This window comes from Nuphar pumila, chromosome 7 (genome assembly GCF_984573655.1).
Source record: "Nuphar pumila chromosome 7, dmNupPumi1.hap1.1, whole genome shotgun sequence".
Taxonomy (NCBI): Eukaryota; Viridiplantae; Streptophyta; class Magnoliopsida; order Nymphaeales; family Nymphaeaceae; genus Nuphar; species Nuphar pumila.
This window is the reverse complement of record NC_143255.1, coordinates 100,345,097-100,357,520: the sequence shown is the minus strand read 5'-3', so window position 1 is coordinate 100,357,520 and position 12,424 is coordinate 100,345,097. Positions and strand designations below refer to the sequence as shown.

Genomic DNA, 12,424 nt, shown 5'->3' with positions numbered 1-12,424 from the left:
AAAAACGTGAGGATGTTGTTGTAGGAGGAATGTCTTCCATATGTGGTTCCACATCAAAAGTATAGGGTTCATTGTCTGTCAATAAAGATGAATCCTCATGAGGCAACGAGTCATATAAAAGTGAGTCACTGAGCCAAGGATCATAACTGTCCTGTGTATCTGTGGAAGATGAACCCAGAGTGTCAAAATTTTCATCATCAAAAACAACATTTCTGGATACCCGAATTTTGCCTGTATGAGGATCATAACACCTGTATCCCTTATAGTCATCTGCATACCCAAGAAACTTGCACTGTACAGCTCTGTCTTGAAACTTATTCCTCAATGAATGATCAATATGAACATAACATACACAACCAAAAGGATGTAGTTCTTCACATGATGGATGACAATTATAAAGAACAAAATACGGAGAATTATCTTCAAGAATGGTCATGGGCAACCTGTTGATAACGTAAACAACTGTGTGGAAAGCCTCAGTCCAAAGGGAAAAAGAAATGCCCACAGTATGCATCATGCTCAAGGCTGTTTCAACAATATGCATGTGCTTTCTCTCAGCAACTCCATTTTGTTGAGGGGTATGAGGGCAAGAAATGTTACGTGTAATGCCATGCTCCTTCAAATATTCACTAAAATCATGGGATATGTATTCTCCCCCCATCACACTGAAAATATACAACATTGGTATTGAATTGGTTTTGGACTAGTGCATGAAACTGTTTGAACAACTTGAAAACTTCATGTTTGTTTTTCATGAAGTAAATCCAACTAAAACGAGTGTAAGAATCAAGAAAGAGTACATAGTATCGAGATCCAGAAAGAGAGGCAGTGGGTGCAGGACCCCAAACATCTGAGCATATAATCTCAAAAGGCTTTGTTGCTCTTTTATTGATACTATGAAAAGGAAGTACATGACTTTTGCATAAATGACAACTTGGACATTTTGACTCTAAACTGACTGCGGGTATTAGACCTTTAGCAGACAACTTGTCAAGAAAAACTTGACTACAATGACCCAAACGAAGATGCCATAAGTTTGGCTTATTAAGTTTCAAGACTCTAGATGAAGAACTATGATCTGTGGATCGACTCAAAAATGTTGGAAAGGAAGGAGCTGAAGAAGCCACGGCTACGGAAGACGACGTCTTCAAAGGCACATGAGATTCTTCAAAGACGTACATGTTCCCGCGCCGTTCACCTTTAGCAAGCGTCTTCTTGGTGTGAAGATCCTTAAGATAAACAGAAGGAGTAAATTCAACGGAAGAATTTGTTTCATCAACTAATTTAGACACAGATAGAATATTCTTTTGAATAGCAGGTGTGAGTAAGACATTTGACAAGGGTAATTGAGATTCAGGCAAAGAAAGTGAGACATTTCCAGTGTGAGAGATGGGGTGGTGAGATCCATCTCCTATGACTATAGTGCCATTTCCAGTGTAAGGAGTCAAGTGAGAAAATTTACCTGCATCAGAAGTAACGTGTGTTGCTGCCCCTGAATCAATATACCATATACCTTCCTCATTTTGGCGCAAATTCATCTGATTGAAAGTAGTCATAAGGATATTTTGTACGTCCTGTGGAAGAACCTGTCCCTGAGGAGTACGGGCAAACTGATGAGTTGCCTTCTGCCCTGGCCTACTATCTGGCCTCCCTGATTTGTTCTGGTTCTGAGGATTGTACCAGCAGTTTGCTTTAACATGTCCCCGTTTGTTGCATAGAAAACAAGTAGGAACACGTCCTCCTCGTGGTACACTGCTTGAACCAATACCTCCTCCACCTGGTGTAGGCAGTAATCCTCCTTTGTTCATAGGTGTTCCATTGTGGCGAGGGGGAGTAAATGAAACTCCTGTTTGAATAGGCGTATGTGTCATCATCACAGGATGAGCATCCTCTGACGCGTGTTCCTGATTTAAACTGACCTCATATTGCAAAAGCTTAGATTGAAGATCATCAAAACATGGAAGGACTGAGACAACCTGAAGTGTCGTGCAAAACATACGATATTCAAGTCCAAGACTACCTAATACTTGTTGTACCATATCCTTATCTGATACAGGACTTTCAATGGCAGCTAACTGATCTGTAATCACTCTGACATCCCCCATGAACTCTGTAATGGATTTGTTTTCTTTTCGCATGGATTGGAATTTCCACTTGAGTTGCAAAGCCCGAGATTCGGAAACCTGAGAAAAAGAATGAGCTAGTCCATTCCATAACTCGGCAGCGGATTGGTCATCAGAGATAGTTTGTAAAACACGATCAGAAAGTGTGGAGGTTATGTAAGCAACTAATGTCTGATCCCGTTGTACCCATATGTCATAAGCTGGATTGGTGCTTCGAAGTTGACTCACCTTCCCATCTTCACCTGTTATTTCCTGCATGATATGTGTAGGTGGGGCGGGTGATCGCCCATCTAGATGCCCATAAAGACCATGACTGCGAATAAAAGGCACAATTTGGCGTTTCCAAAGCAAATAGTTATCATGTGATAACTTGTGGATCATGAGGTGAGTAAGAAAACTAGGGTTCAATTTGGAATCCATAGATTTTATGAAGAATGAGAGAACAAACTGTATTTAACAGTGTATTAAGAGAAGAAGAACAACAATACTGTGTGCTGAAAATGATATCAGCAACACATTGCACAGAAATATAGTGACGTGTAACCCAAAAAATAATCTTCACACACACACGTTATTCAAAAAAAAAAAAAATTACAATGCTGTGTAACGTGTGAACCAGAAATAGCAATGCTGTGTGCACAGAGAAATAGCAATGTTGTGTAACGTGTGAGCCAGAAAAAGAATTGGAAAAGAAAAGGAATCGAAATAGAAATAAGGATGCGCAAAACTGGGATGCGTGAAATCAGATTAGGAAAAGGAGAAACTGGAGAAATCTGATTAAGGAAAAGAAACAGAGAAATAGGGATACGTGAAACTGGGATGATGATGCGTGAAATCAGATTAAAAAGAAAACTGGAGAAATCTGATTTGAGAAAAAAAAAACAGAGAAAAGATCAGAAGATCAGAAATAGATTTAAGGAAAAAAGGGATAGAGAAAGCCTACATCCTTTCACGCACTGGTCCTTATAGGCCTTCCAGATGATCGATTTCCGCGCCTGTGCTTTGATACCATGTCAGAAATATCAGAAATATCAGCCTGCAGGTGTTAGATATGAGGTAAAGAAAAAGAAGAAAGAGAAGAGTAGTCGGCGGCAATAGGGTTTTCCCTTTTTCTTAACATTTATAAGTGGTACAGTACAGGGCATAACTTTACACAGGTAATAAGAACTAATTACAAACATGCCACCGCTGTATCTCGAGGTGGATCGGGTCGGATCCATGATCCAAACTAACAAGAAGTGTGTCGTGGGTGGTTTTGTGATGAAAAAAAGCATATTAGGTGTGCTATGAAGAAGTTTAGTACTCTATGCATGTGGTGGTAAACTGAAATAGGGTACTCTTGCCATCGACTGCCTTTGTTTGTGCCTGGGTCAGCATGTTGATGTGTTATTGTGCCACCTCTATCTCAGTTTTATTGAGTTTTGTGTTTGCAGCACAGTGAATACTAATGTGTTTTCTCAGTTTATGGGTAGAAATTGGTGTATCAGCTGCTAGTTTTGTTTGTTACCTGGAGTCTTGTTGTGAAGAAGAGCCTATTTGAAGTGTGTTGCGGTTTCATTTTGGTGATTTAGCTTGTTGAATCGTCCTGTTACTATATCTTGGTGTTTCCATATTGTGTTCTCATGATTTTTGCAGCCTGATTTGTAGTTTGGGGGTTGGAAAGTATAGAGAAAGAAAATATTAAGATTATTCCCGTTAAATTTGATGGGACAAACTTTGCATATTGGGCAGAGTTTATGTGAATGGTTATAAAGAGGTATGGATATATTTGGTTCTTGGATGGCACCAAATCCAAGCCTAAGAAAGAAGATGCCAACTATGAGACGAGCAGAGTAGAATGGGAGAGGGACAATGCCAAAGTGAAGCCATGGCTCTTTGACTCAGTGGAGTAAAACATTTCAGTGAATATCATGATGTATGAAAATGTGAAGGATGCTTGGGCATATTTGAAGCAAGTGTATAAGCAATTTAATTGCCAAAGAGATACCAATTAGAATAAGAGTTGAAGTCTCTCAAGCAGGGTAATGAGTACTTGCTATTGTTGTTAGTTCTGGTTGGGTTATACACCAACAAGATGTCAATAATGCCTTCCTACACAGGTACCTCAAGGAAGAAGTTTACATGGCATAACCACCCGGTTTTGAAAGTAGACAAATTCCTTATTATGTGTGTAAGTTAAATCGAGCTCTCTATAGGTTAAAACAAGTCCCACAAGCATGGTTTGGAAAGCTGAAGCTCTATTTAGAAAACTTGGGTTTTGAGGAGTCTATTTCAGACACTTCCTTATTTATTCGTCTTAATCATGACGAAAATTTGTATGTGTTAATTTATGTTGATGATATCATAATAATCGAAAGTTCATGTGAAGAAATTAATTGAGTCTTTTGAAAAAGAGTTTTCTATAAAAGACCTGGGTTCTCTACATTATTTTTTGGGTGTTGAAGTCGTCCAAGAGTCTTCTGGAATATATTTGACGCAGAAGAAGTATATTATGGATTTGTAGATAAAAACAAGCATGGTTGAAAGTAAACTTGTTATTGCTCATGTTGCTGCTAATGTTTCTCTTTCTAAGTTTTCTAGTGAGTTAATGGATGATGCTACTCAGTACAGGAGTGTGGTTGGAGCATTGTAATATGCTACCTTTACCAGGCGAGACAAGCCTAGACTGTAAATAAGGCATGTCAATTTATGCACCAGCCAACTCATGATATTTGGGCCCATGTTAAACACATACTTCGATATCTAAAGGGAATGATTAATCTTGGTCTGCATATTAAGAAGTCAGAATTTCTCAGGCTTGCAGGGTTCACAAATGCTAATTGAGTTGGATTCCCGGATGACAGAAAGTCTACCAGCGGGTATCTTACCTTTTTGGGGTCAAATCTATTGTCATGGAGTTCCACTAAGCAACATATTGTTGCTTGTTCAAGCACTGGAGTTGAGTACAAGGCCATAGCAAGAGATGTTTCAGAGATGACGTTGATTAAATCATTAAACAGTTATTAAGAGAACTTGATGTTTGTTCTAATAAAACTCCTATCTTATGGTGTGATAATCTGAGAGCCACATACTTAACTGCTAATCCTGTATTTCATACTAGGATGAAGCACATCAAAATCGATTATCACTTTGTCAGAGAGAAAATTGCTAGAGGCGAGATTCATGTCCAATTTGTTTCTTCTCAAGATAAGGTAGCTGATATTCTTACAAAGGCCTTATCTGGACCTAAGTTTAATTTCTTCAAAAACAAGATCAATTTCTCAGAGATTGGCTTCAAGGGGAGTATGAAGGAACCGTATCCAATGACCATTCAAGGAAGAGAATCCACTGACCCACGACAACAATGCAAGTCTCCATGTCAAGATGGCAAGTCCAACTCTAAAGATGAATCTGGAAGAACTTCAGCAAGCATGGGAAACAGCCATGCCTGGTCGACCCATTGATATTGCTAAAGATATGGTTAAAGTTCCGAAAGAGAGTTTCCAAAATTGAATGTAACTATACAAGAGCAATGAGGGTTGGCCTTTCTTAATTGTAGCAGCTCTTCAAGGGCATGTAACTCTTAACAATTTAATAAAAAGAGAGGAGAAGAGGCTCATCCCTATCGTGAGTTAGAGAGAGAGCTAGAAAATCTTCATAGTGGACGTCTGTCTTGACCGAACCACTCTAAATATGTGTTCTTTAATTGTGTGTTTGTGTTTTGAGAGTTTTCAGATATGAAAAAAAAAACTTGATGGTGCTGTTTAGCGCCAAATCCTGAGGGGTTCTTTTTTTTAGAAGAAATAAAAATTTATTCGTATAAAATAAGGGTGACGAGTAGTCACCAAAGATCAAGGTACACAATCAATTAGTAAGAGAGAGGATCACGCCAGAGGCACCTCTGACGGTAACACCGTTCAGAGGTGCCTTGGATGTCGTTCACCTTAAAAATGGATGGCATCCACCAAAACAGTGAATAGGCTCATTCTGAGACGTTCATTTTAAAACCATTCTGATGCCGTCCATCTGAAACACGAACGGACACCGTAAAGGTTTTGGATGCCGTTCATCTTGAGATCAACAGCATCTAGAAGTGCTCTGACGGAATCTGATCCCATCTCAATTAGCAAGGGGAGAATTGATTCAGCGCACCCTAGATGGCCCGATTCTTGAGGTGGCTGTGTCAACTTAAGAGGTATGAAGCATGTATACTTGTGTCTACCAAGTGTTTGTTTAAACTCCTAAGAGGATCACATCAAGAAAGAGCTTTCCAAATTTCCACAACAAGTCCTTTCAAGAGATTATACTCACCAACCAAATTTAATTCAGCAAAATACCCTTTTCTTATCAAAATCCGAAACCACTACACTTTAACGTTTCTCATCCAAGAAAGCAACACCAGAATCTAAACCATCTTTTTTTATTTTATTTTTGAAAGAAAGAATCTAAACCATCTTTCGTGTTGCCAAAATGAATGATCGCAATCAAAAGCCTCTCGTATCATAACTCAACCGATTCTTTTGTTCCATTATTAAATCATAAAAACAAAACAAGAGTTGCAAGTAGTGACAAGGGAGTGGTGATGGCCGTAGAAACTACGCACCTCTAACCTCGCTTCGGCTCTCATGGCGGCCCATATCGGATCGACCAAAATGAGCTCACCCAGGCTCTTGGCCCCCTCTTCGAGAGGCTTCGCCGAAGAGCAAGGAGGGGCGGCGAGTGAACCAGAGACGGAGAAATCGACGGTGGACTCGAGCTCTCTGGCCAGCTTCTCCGCCGCGGCCGACGCTACCTCCTTGTAGAGCGGCACGGCGGAGCTGTTATCTTCGGAGCGCCAAGCGGCCGGCAACTCCTCGTCATCGTCTTCCTCTTCCTCCTCTTCGTGAGAAGAAGGAGCGGAAAACGAGCAGTTGCAGAGCGCCTCCGAGGGCGAAATCCTCGCGCCCGCCTCGCTGTCTCCCACCATCATTGCTCTCTCTCTCTCTCTCTCTCTCTCTCTCTCTCTCTCTCTCTCTCTCTCTCTCTCTCTTATCTCCCAAATCGGCAATCTACGGAGACGAAGGAATGAGTCGTTGCAGTGTTTAGGTTTGAGGCGGATGAATGATGATGGTTTCCCTTCCAGTGCAGTTCCACTTTGATAAGGCGGCAAGCTTGAGCGCCGGTGGCCACGATGATGATGAGTCCTCTCATTAGGGACTCCCTTTTGTGTTTTTGTGGTGTGTGTGTGTGTGTTTTCTCGAGATATGAGAGGGATCCGTGGACGGTCCCATGGATTTCTACTTTCTGCGGGCCTCACAAAAAAAACTTTTTCCGGGGGATTTTTTTTCTGCTTTTTGCGAGAAGACGTGGGCTTCACGTGGGGGCGGGAAGGAGATCAGGTCATGCTGAACATGAGCGTTTTTGCTCATGCAGACATCGTGGCCGTCTGTTTGCATTCTGGATGAATGCCACGTGGTTTTGTTGACTTTTGAGCTTTTTAAAATGCAAATCGGATGGCCACGATGTCAGCATGAGCACCTGATCTGCTTCCCGTGGGGCGGCCCATTTTTCTCATGGGCGCTGAAAACCTTTTAGGCCTAAACGGGACGATTAGTTTAAGAGCGTGTTTGCTTGCGTCTGGTGTGATTCAAAAATCATATGGTACCAAATCACAAGATGATAGGAAATGTGATTTGGAATCACACGAAGAAAATAGGCGCAAACGCGACTTCTCGCTCTTTTCATTGTTTTTTGTGTTTGCATGCATGTGAGAAATGAAAGAATGATTTTAGTTTTTTTTCTTTGAAAGGTTTAGACCGTCTAGAATGATTTTCGTTTGCTGTGAGCAAGCAAACTCTCTCTCTCTCTCTCTCTCTCTCTCTCTATATATATATATATATATATATATATGTGTGTGTGTGTGATAATACATATGTGAAAAATGGACACTGTGTTAAATGGAATATGCTATTAGATTTTCGGTGTTTTATGTTCACAATTTCAACACATAGATGTGTTAGGTGTGGTTGATTTACTAGAAATCCATACTTGAATCTTGCTTTTTGAATATAAATTTTTTTATTTAGAACCTTGAAAATTTATGAAAAATGTAGGCCATAGATTTTTTGAAACCTTATAAAAACATATACATGCATTATAATCAAATGTTCCAAGAACTTATTCTTATAGAAACAAGCATATTGATTACATTTTTACAGTCAGAATTTAGAAGAAAACTTGAAAAATCTAATAGCAGCATGTTTCATTTTGCACAGTGCCTATTTAGCCCAGATGTATTACTTTATATATATACTCAATCTAACATAGTAAATGTGTTCAGCATGCTCAATTTAATGGGAAACCACCCTTGGATCATGTTTTTCAATGATAAAAATATATTCAAATTTGATGCATTTACAACTGTCTATTTTTGCATTGCCAAAAAAACTTGCATTCATGTCATATTCGGGGATGCAAAAGCCAGTTTCCCAGTAAAAGCAACATGTAAATCACATCCATGGGGTCATTTGAACTAAAAATAACAAAAAAAAAGTTTACTAACTCATTTGCACATAAACTTATATTATAGAGAATATTGGCTATACTCTGGAATATCAGAGGTGCAAGTTTTGTTTGAATAACTTGACTTATAGACGTATTCAGCGTGATACATTTACTGGGGAATGCGCTTTTAGTAGAGTGGTTTTAACTTAAAAACATATTGTTTTTCAACCATGAAATTTTGACACATGGTGGAAGTTGAATTTTGAAGCCCTCGAAAGATCACTGAATAAACCATATTACATCATATTCATAAGGCTTGACCCTCATAAAAAATTCAAGAAAAAACATTGATACAGTCTAGGGGTGGCAAAACCTCACACGACCCGCCAACCCGCCTCTTAGGTGGGTTCGGGTTGGGCAAAAATAAACCCATTTAATAAACGGGTCGACCCGCCTAACCCGTTTATTAAACGGGTCAGGTTCGTGTTAGGGGTATGCCAACCCGCCAACTCGGCTGACTCGTTTAATAAACAGGTTAGGCGGGCCGGTCAACCCGCCAACTCGCCGACCCGCTAACCTGCCAACCCGTTTACCCGACCCAACCAGTTTATTAAGTGGGTTGGTGGGTTGTGTCGGGTTACCCGTTTAATAAACGGGTCGGGTTCGTGTTTGCCACAGTCGACCCGTTTAATAAACGGGTCAGGTTTGGGTTGAGGTATGCTGACCCGCCAACCCGACCCGATTGCCACCCCTAATACAGTCTATAGTAGTTTTAACGTATCCATAAAAAAGAAAATGCATAAAATCAATGGTTTGTACTTTGTGTTTGTGTTCTAAAGTTTTAAACTAGGCGACAAAACGTACACGGGTCCACATATGCTTTTTTAAGGGGATAATCAATTGGTGAGGAGAACGTACCTTTTTTTAAAGTCAACCTGGGGTTAGACACCCTTACCAGTTATACAACAATTCCATTGAGTTTTGAACATGCAGCATCCGGAACCTCAGTAGCAGCTCTTAAAGGCGAAGCTGGTTATATGTTTGCCCCAAAAAATGCAGGTGGATGTTCGGGGTCCGAATAAGCACCACGTATATAAGCATGTGGGGCATGTATCTGTGTGTGTGTCGGCATCACTTAGCATGGGAGTTCGGTGTGATTGCAAAGACTTAAGTACCCTTTCCCGCCATGAAACGATGATTCAAGAAAATGACAAAAATATCTTCCGTCTAGAAAAGTGAAATGCTTGTTCAAGAAAAGGATAAAAATGTTCATCCAGAAAAGAGAGGATGATGTTAACTCTTCAAAGTCCAAACGTTTCGTTTTCGCCCTAAGCAGTAAACGTTTGCACCATCTACTCTCTCTGACAACGTACCCATTGCCATCGTCTACTATCATCGAAGCACCTTTTACTATCGTTTATTGCCATCGGAGCACCCTTTACCGTCGTTTGTTGCCGCCGGAGCACCCTTTGTCATCGTCTGTTGTCATCGGAGCATCCTTTGCCGTCGTCTACATAGTAGAAGTATCGTTGCCACCATCAGGTGCATCTATCTTCTGGGTGTTTCTCCTCCATTGTCGGATTACCAAAAGTCATGTCATTTCGGTGAGTTTCGTCTAAGGTTTTGTTATGTAAATAAATTGATTTGTAAATATGAATGCTAAATCTTACAACTGGTTGTATTATTCATGCTAAATAACACCTATTTTCATACTAAAACAAATTGATTTGTACCTATCCACCTTCTGGGCGTCAAAAAATAATTAGCATGATCTGTTCTTATAAAGGCCAAACATTACAGCGATATGTACTTGTGAAGGCTAAATTTATACAAGGATTTGTATGTTTGAATGCAACAATGATTTATACATTTAATGCAGTAGTGATTTATACGTTTGATGCAGCAACGATTTATACGTGTGAAGCAGTAGCGATGTGTATTTATGATTTATGAAGTTACCACGATTTGTCCTTAAGTTCGCTAAATTATACAATGATGTTTACTTATGAAGCTCAATCGTTACGACGATATATATTTATGAAGGGTGGGATTTCTACAATGATTTATACGTTTGAAGCATGAATGATTTGTACATTTAAATCAGTAGTAATGTGTATTTATGAAGTTACCTCGATTTGTACTTAAGTTTGTTAAATCTTACAATGATGTTTACTTATGAAGCCAAATATTGCGACGAATTGTAATATTGGTGATTGTTTAACGAATGTGATCATTTATAATAATATGTACTTGGGGAGGTGGTTGTAACATATAATGATGCAGTTAAATGTATGTGTTGTGCAGGTTAGCAATGACTAAAGTTCATAAGACAAGAAAGCCCCTGTCGTTCGATGGGATGACTATTGAAGAAATTATCCACCAGTCCCATATATATGAGCGTTATGAAAGGTATCAAAATATAATGAAGATTGAGAATGATAAAGACAGGGACAAAGCATAGAAATTGTATAATACGGAGCATTATCCATCAGATATTGAGGCTGAAGAGCAAAGGAAGAAAGATGAGGAAGAACTAAAGATGAAGAAGAAGAAGGATGGCAAAAAGAAGAAAAAGCAAAGGAAGAAAAGGCAAATGAAGGAGGCGGAGGAGGAGAGGGAAAGGTAAAGGAAGAAGGAGGAGGAGAATGAAAAGCAAAGTAAGAAAAGGCAAATGAAGGAGGTTGAGGAGAGGAAAATAAGGAGAAGGAGGAAGAGAAGGAAAGGCAATTTAAGGAGGAAGAGAATGAAAGGCAAAAGAGGAAGAGAAGGAAGAAGTAGGAGGAGAAAGAGATGGAAAGAAAAAAGAAGGAATAAGTAGAAAAGTAGAAGAGGAAGGCAAAGGAGCGAAGGAAGGAAGAAGTAGAAAAGTAGAGGAGGGAGGCGGCAAAGCGAATGAGCAACAAGAAAGGCAGAGGAGAAGAGAAAGAGGAGAGAATGAATGGGGAACAAGAAAAGCAGAGGAGGAAGGAGGAGGAGCGAATGATGGAGAAACAAGAAAGGCAAATGATGGAGGGAGGGGATGAAGAGGAGAAAAGTATGACCACGGTACGTAAATCGCTCATGTCTGTTATGATTTACTGTGATAGGTATTATTATATATACTGATTACTGTGATAGCAATTACTATGTATAGTGATTAATATGATAGCGATTACTATATATAGCGATTACTATGATAGTGATTACTATGTATAGTGTTTACTGTGACCTATGTATAGTGATTACTATGATAGTAATTACTATGTATAGCGTTTACTGTGACCTATGTATAGTGATTATTGTAATAGCGATTATTGTAATAGCGATTACGTAATGAATTATTGTGATATGTATTATTATGTATAGCGATTACTGTGATAGCGATTACTATGTATAACGATTATTGTGATAGTGATTACTTTGTATAGCGATTATTGTGACTTATATATAACAATTAGTACATATAGCGATTACTTTGATATCGATTATTGTGTATACGATTACAGTAATAGCAAATGTGCAATGATTATTATATATAGCGATCACTGTGTACAACGACATCTAGAAGTACAAATTGAACTGATTTTGATTTGATATGAATAATATATTATTTTGTGTTATAGGGAGGTCAGAAGAGAAGTAGAGCACCAGGTGAAAAGCTCAGAGGGTGGTGTCAGTGGCCTGTAGTTTTGTCGTGGTATAGACAGCTGGGTGAATATCAGAAGGACCGATTATGAAATATCACTTCGGCGGCCTTCTGGACCAGCATTATTTTGAAATGTACTGAAACACCATGACCCACCTGGTTAATAAGTGGAATCATAAGACGAATACATTCCAGTTTGATTATTTTGAGATCA

At 39.3% G+C, this 12,424-nt stretch overlaps 1 protein-coding gene across 3 annotated transcripts in view; it reads right to left on the bottom strand.

Annotated features, from left to right (window-relative positions):
* LOC149832635 (serine acetyltransferase 2-like) overlaps positions 1-7,319 on the bottom strand; it is a 60,280-nt gene extending 52,961 nt beyond the window's left edge. For all 3 annotated transcript variants that reach the window (XM_090014619.1, XM_090014622.1, XM_090014621.1), the window contains exon 1: positions 6,706-7,319. In XM_090014619.1, the coding sequence (XP_089870745.1) occupies positions 6,706-7,071 (366 nt within the window). In that variant the 5' untranslated portion in view covers positions 7,072-7,319. The remainder of the gene's footprint in view (positions 1-6,705) is intronic.
* Between the last annotated feature and the right edge of the window lie 5,105 nt (positions 7,320-12,424).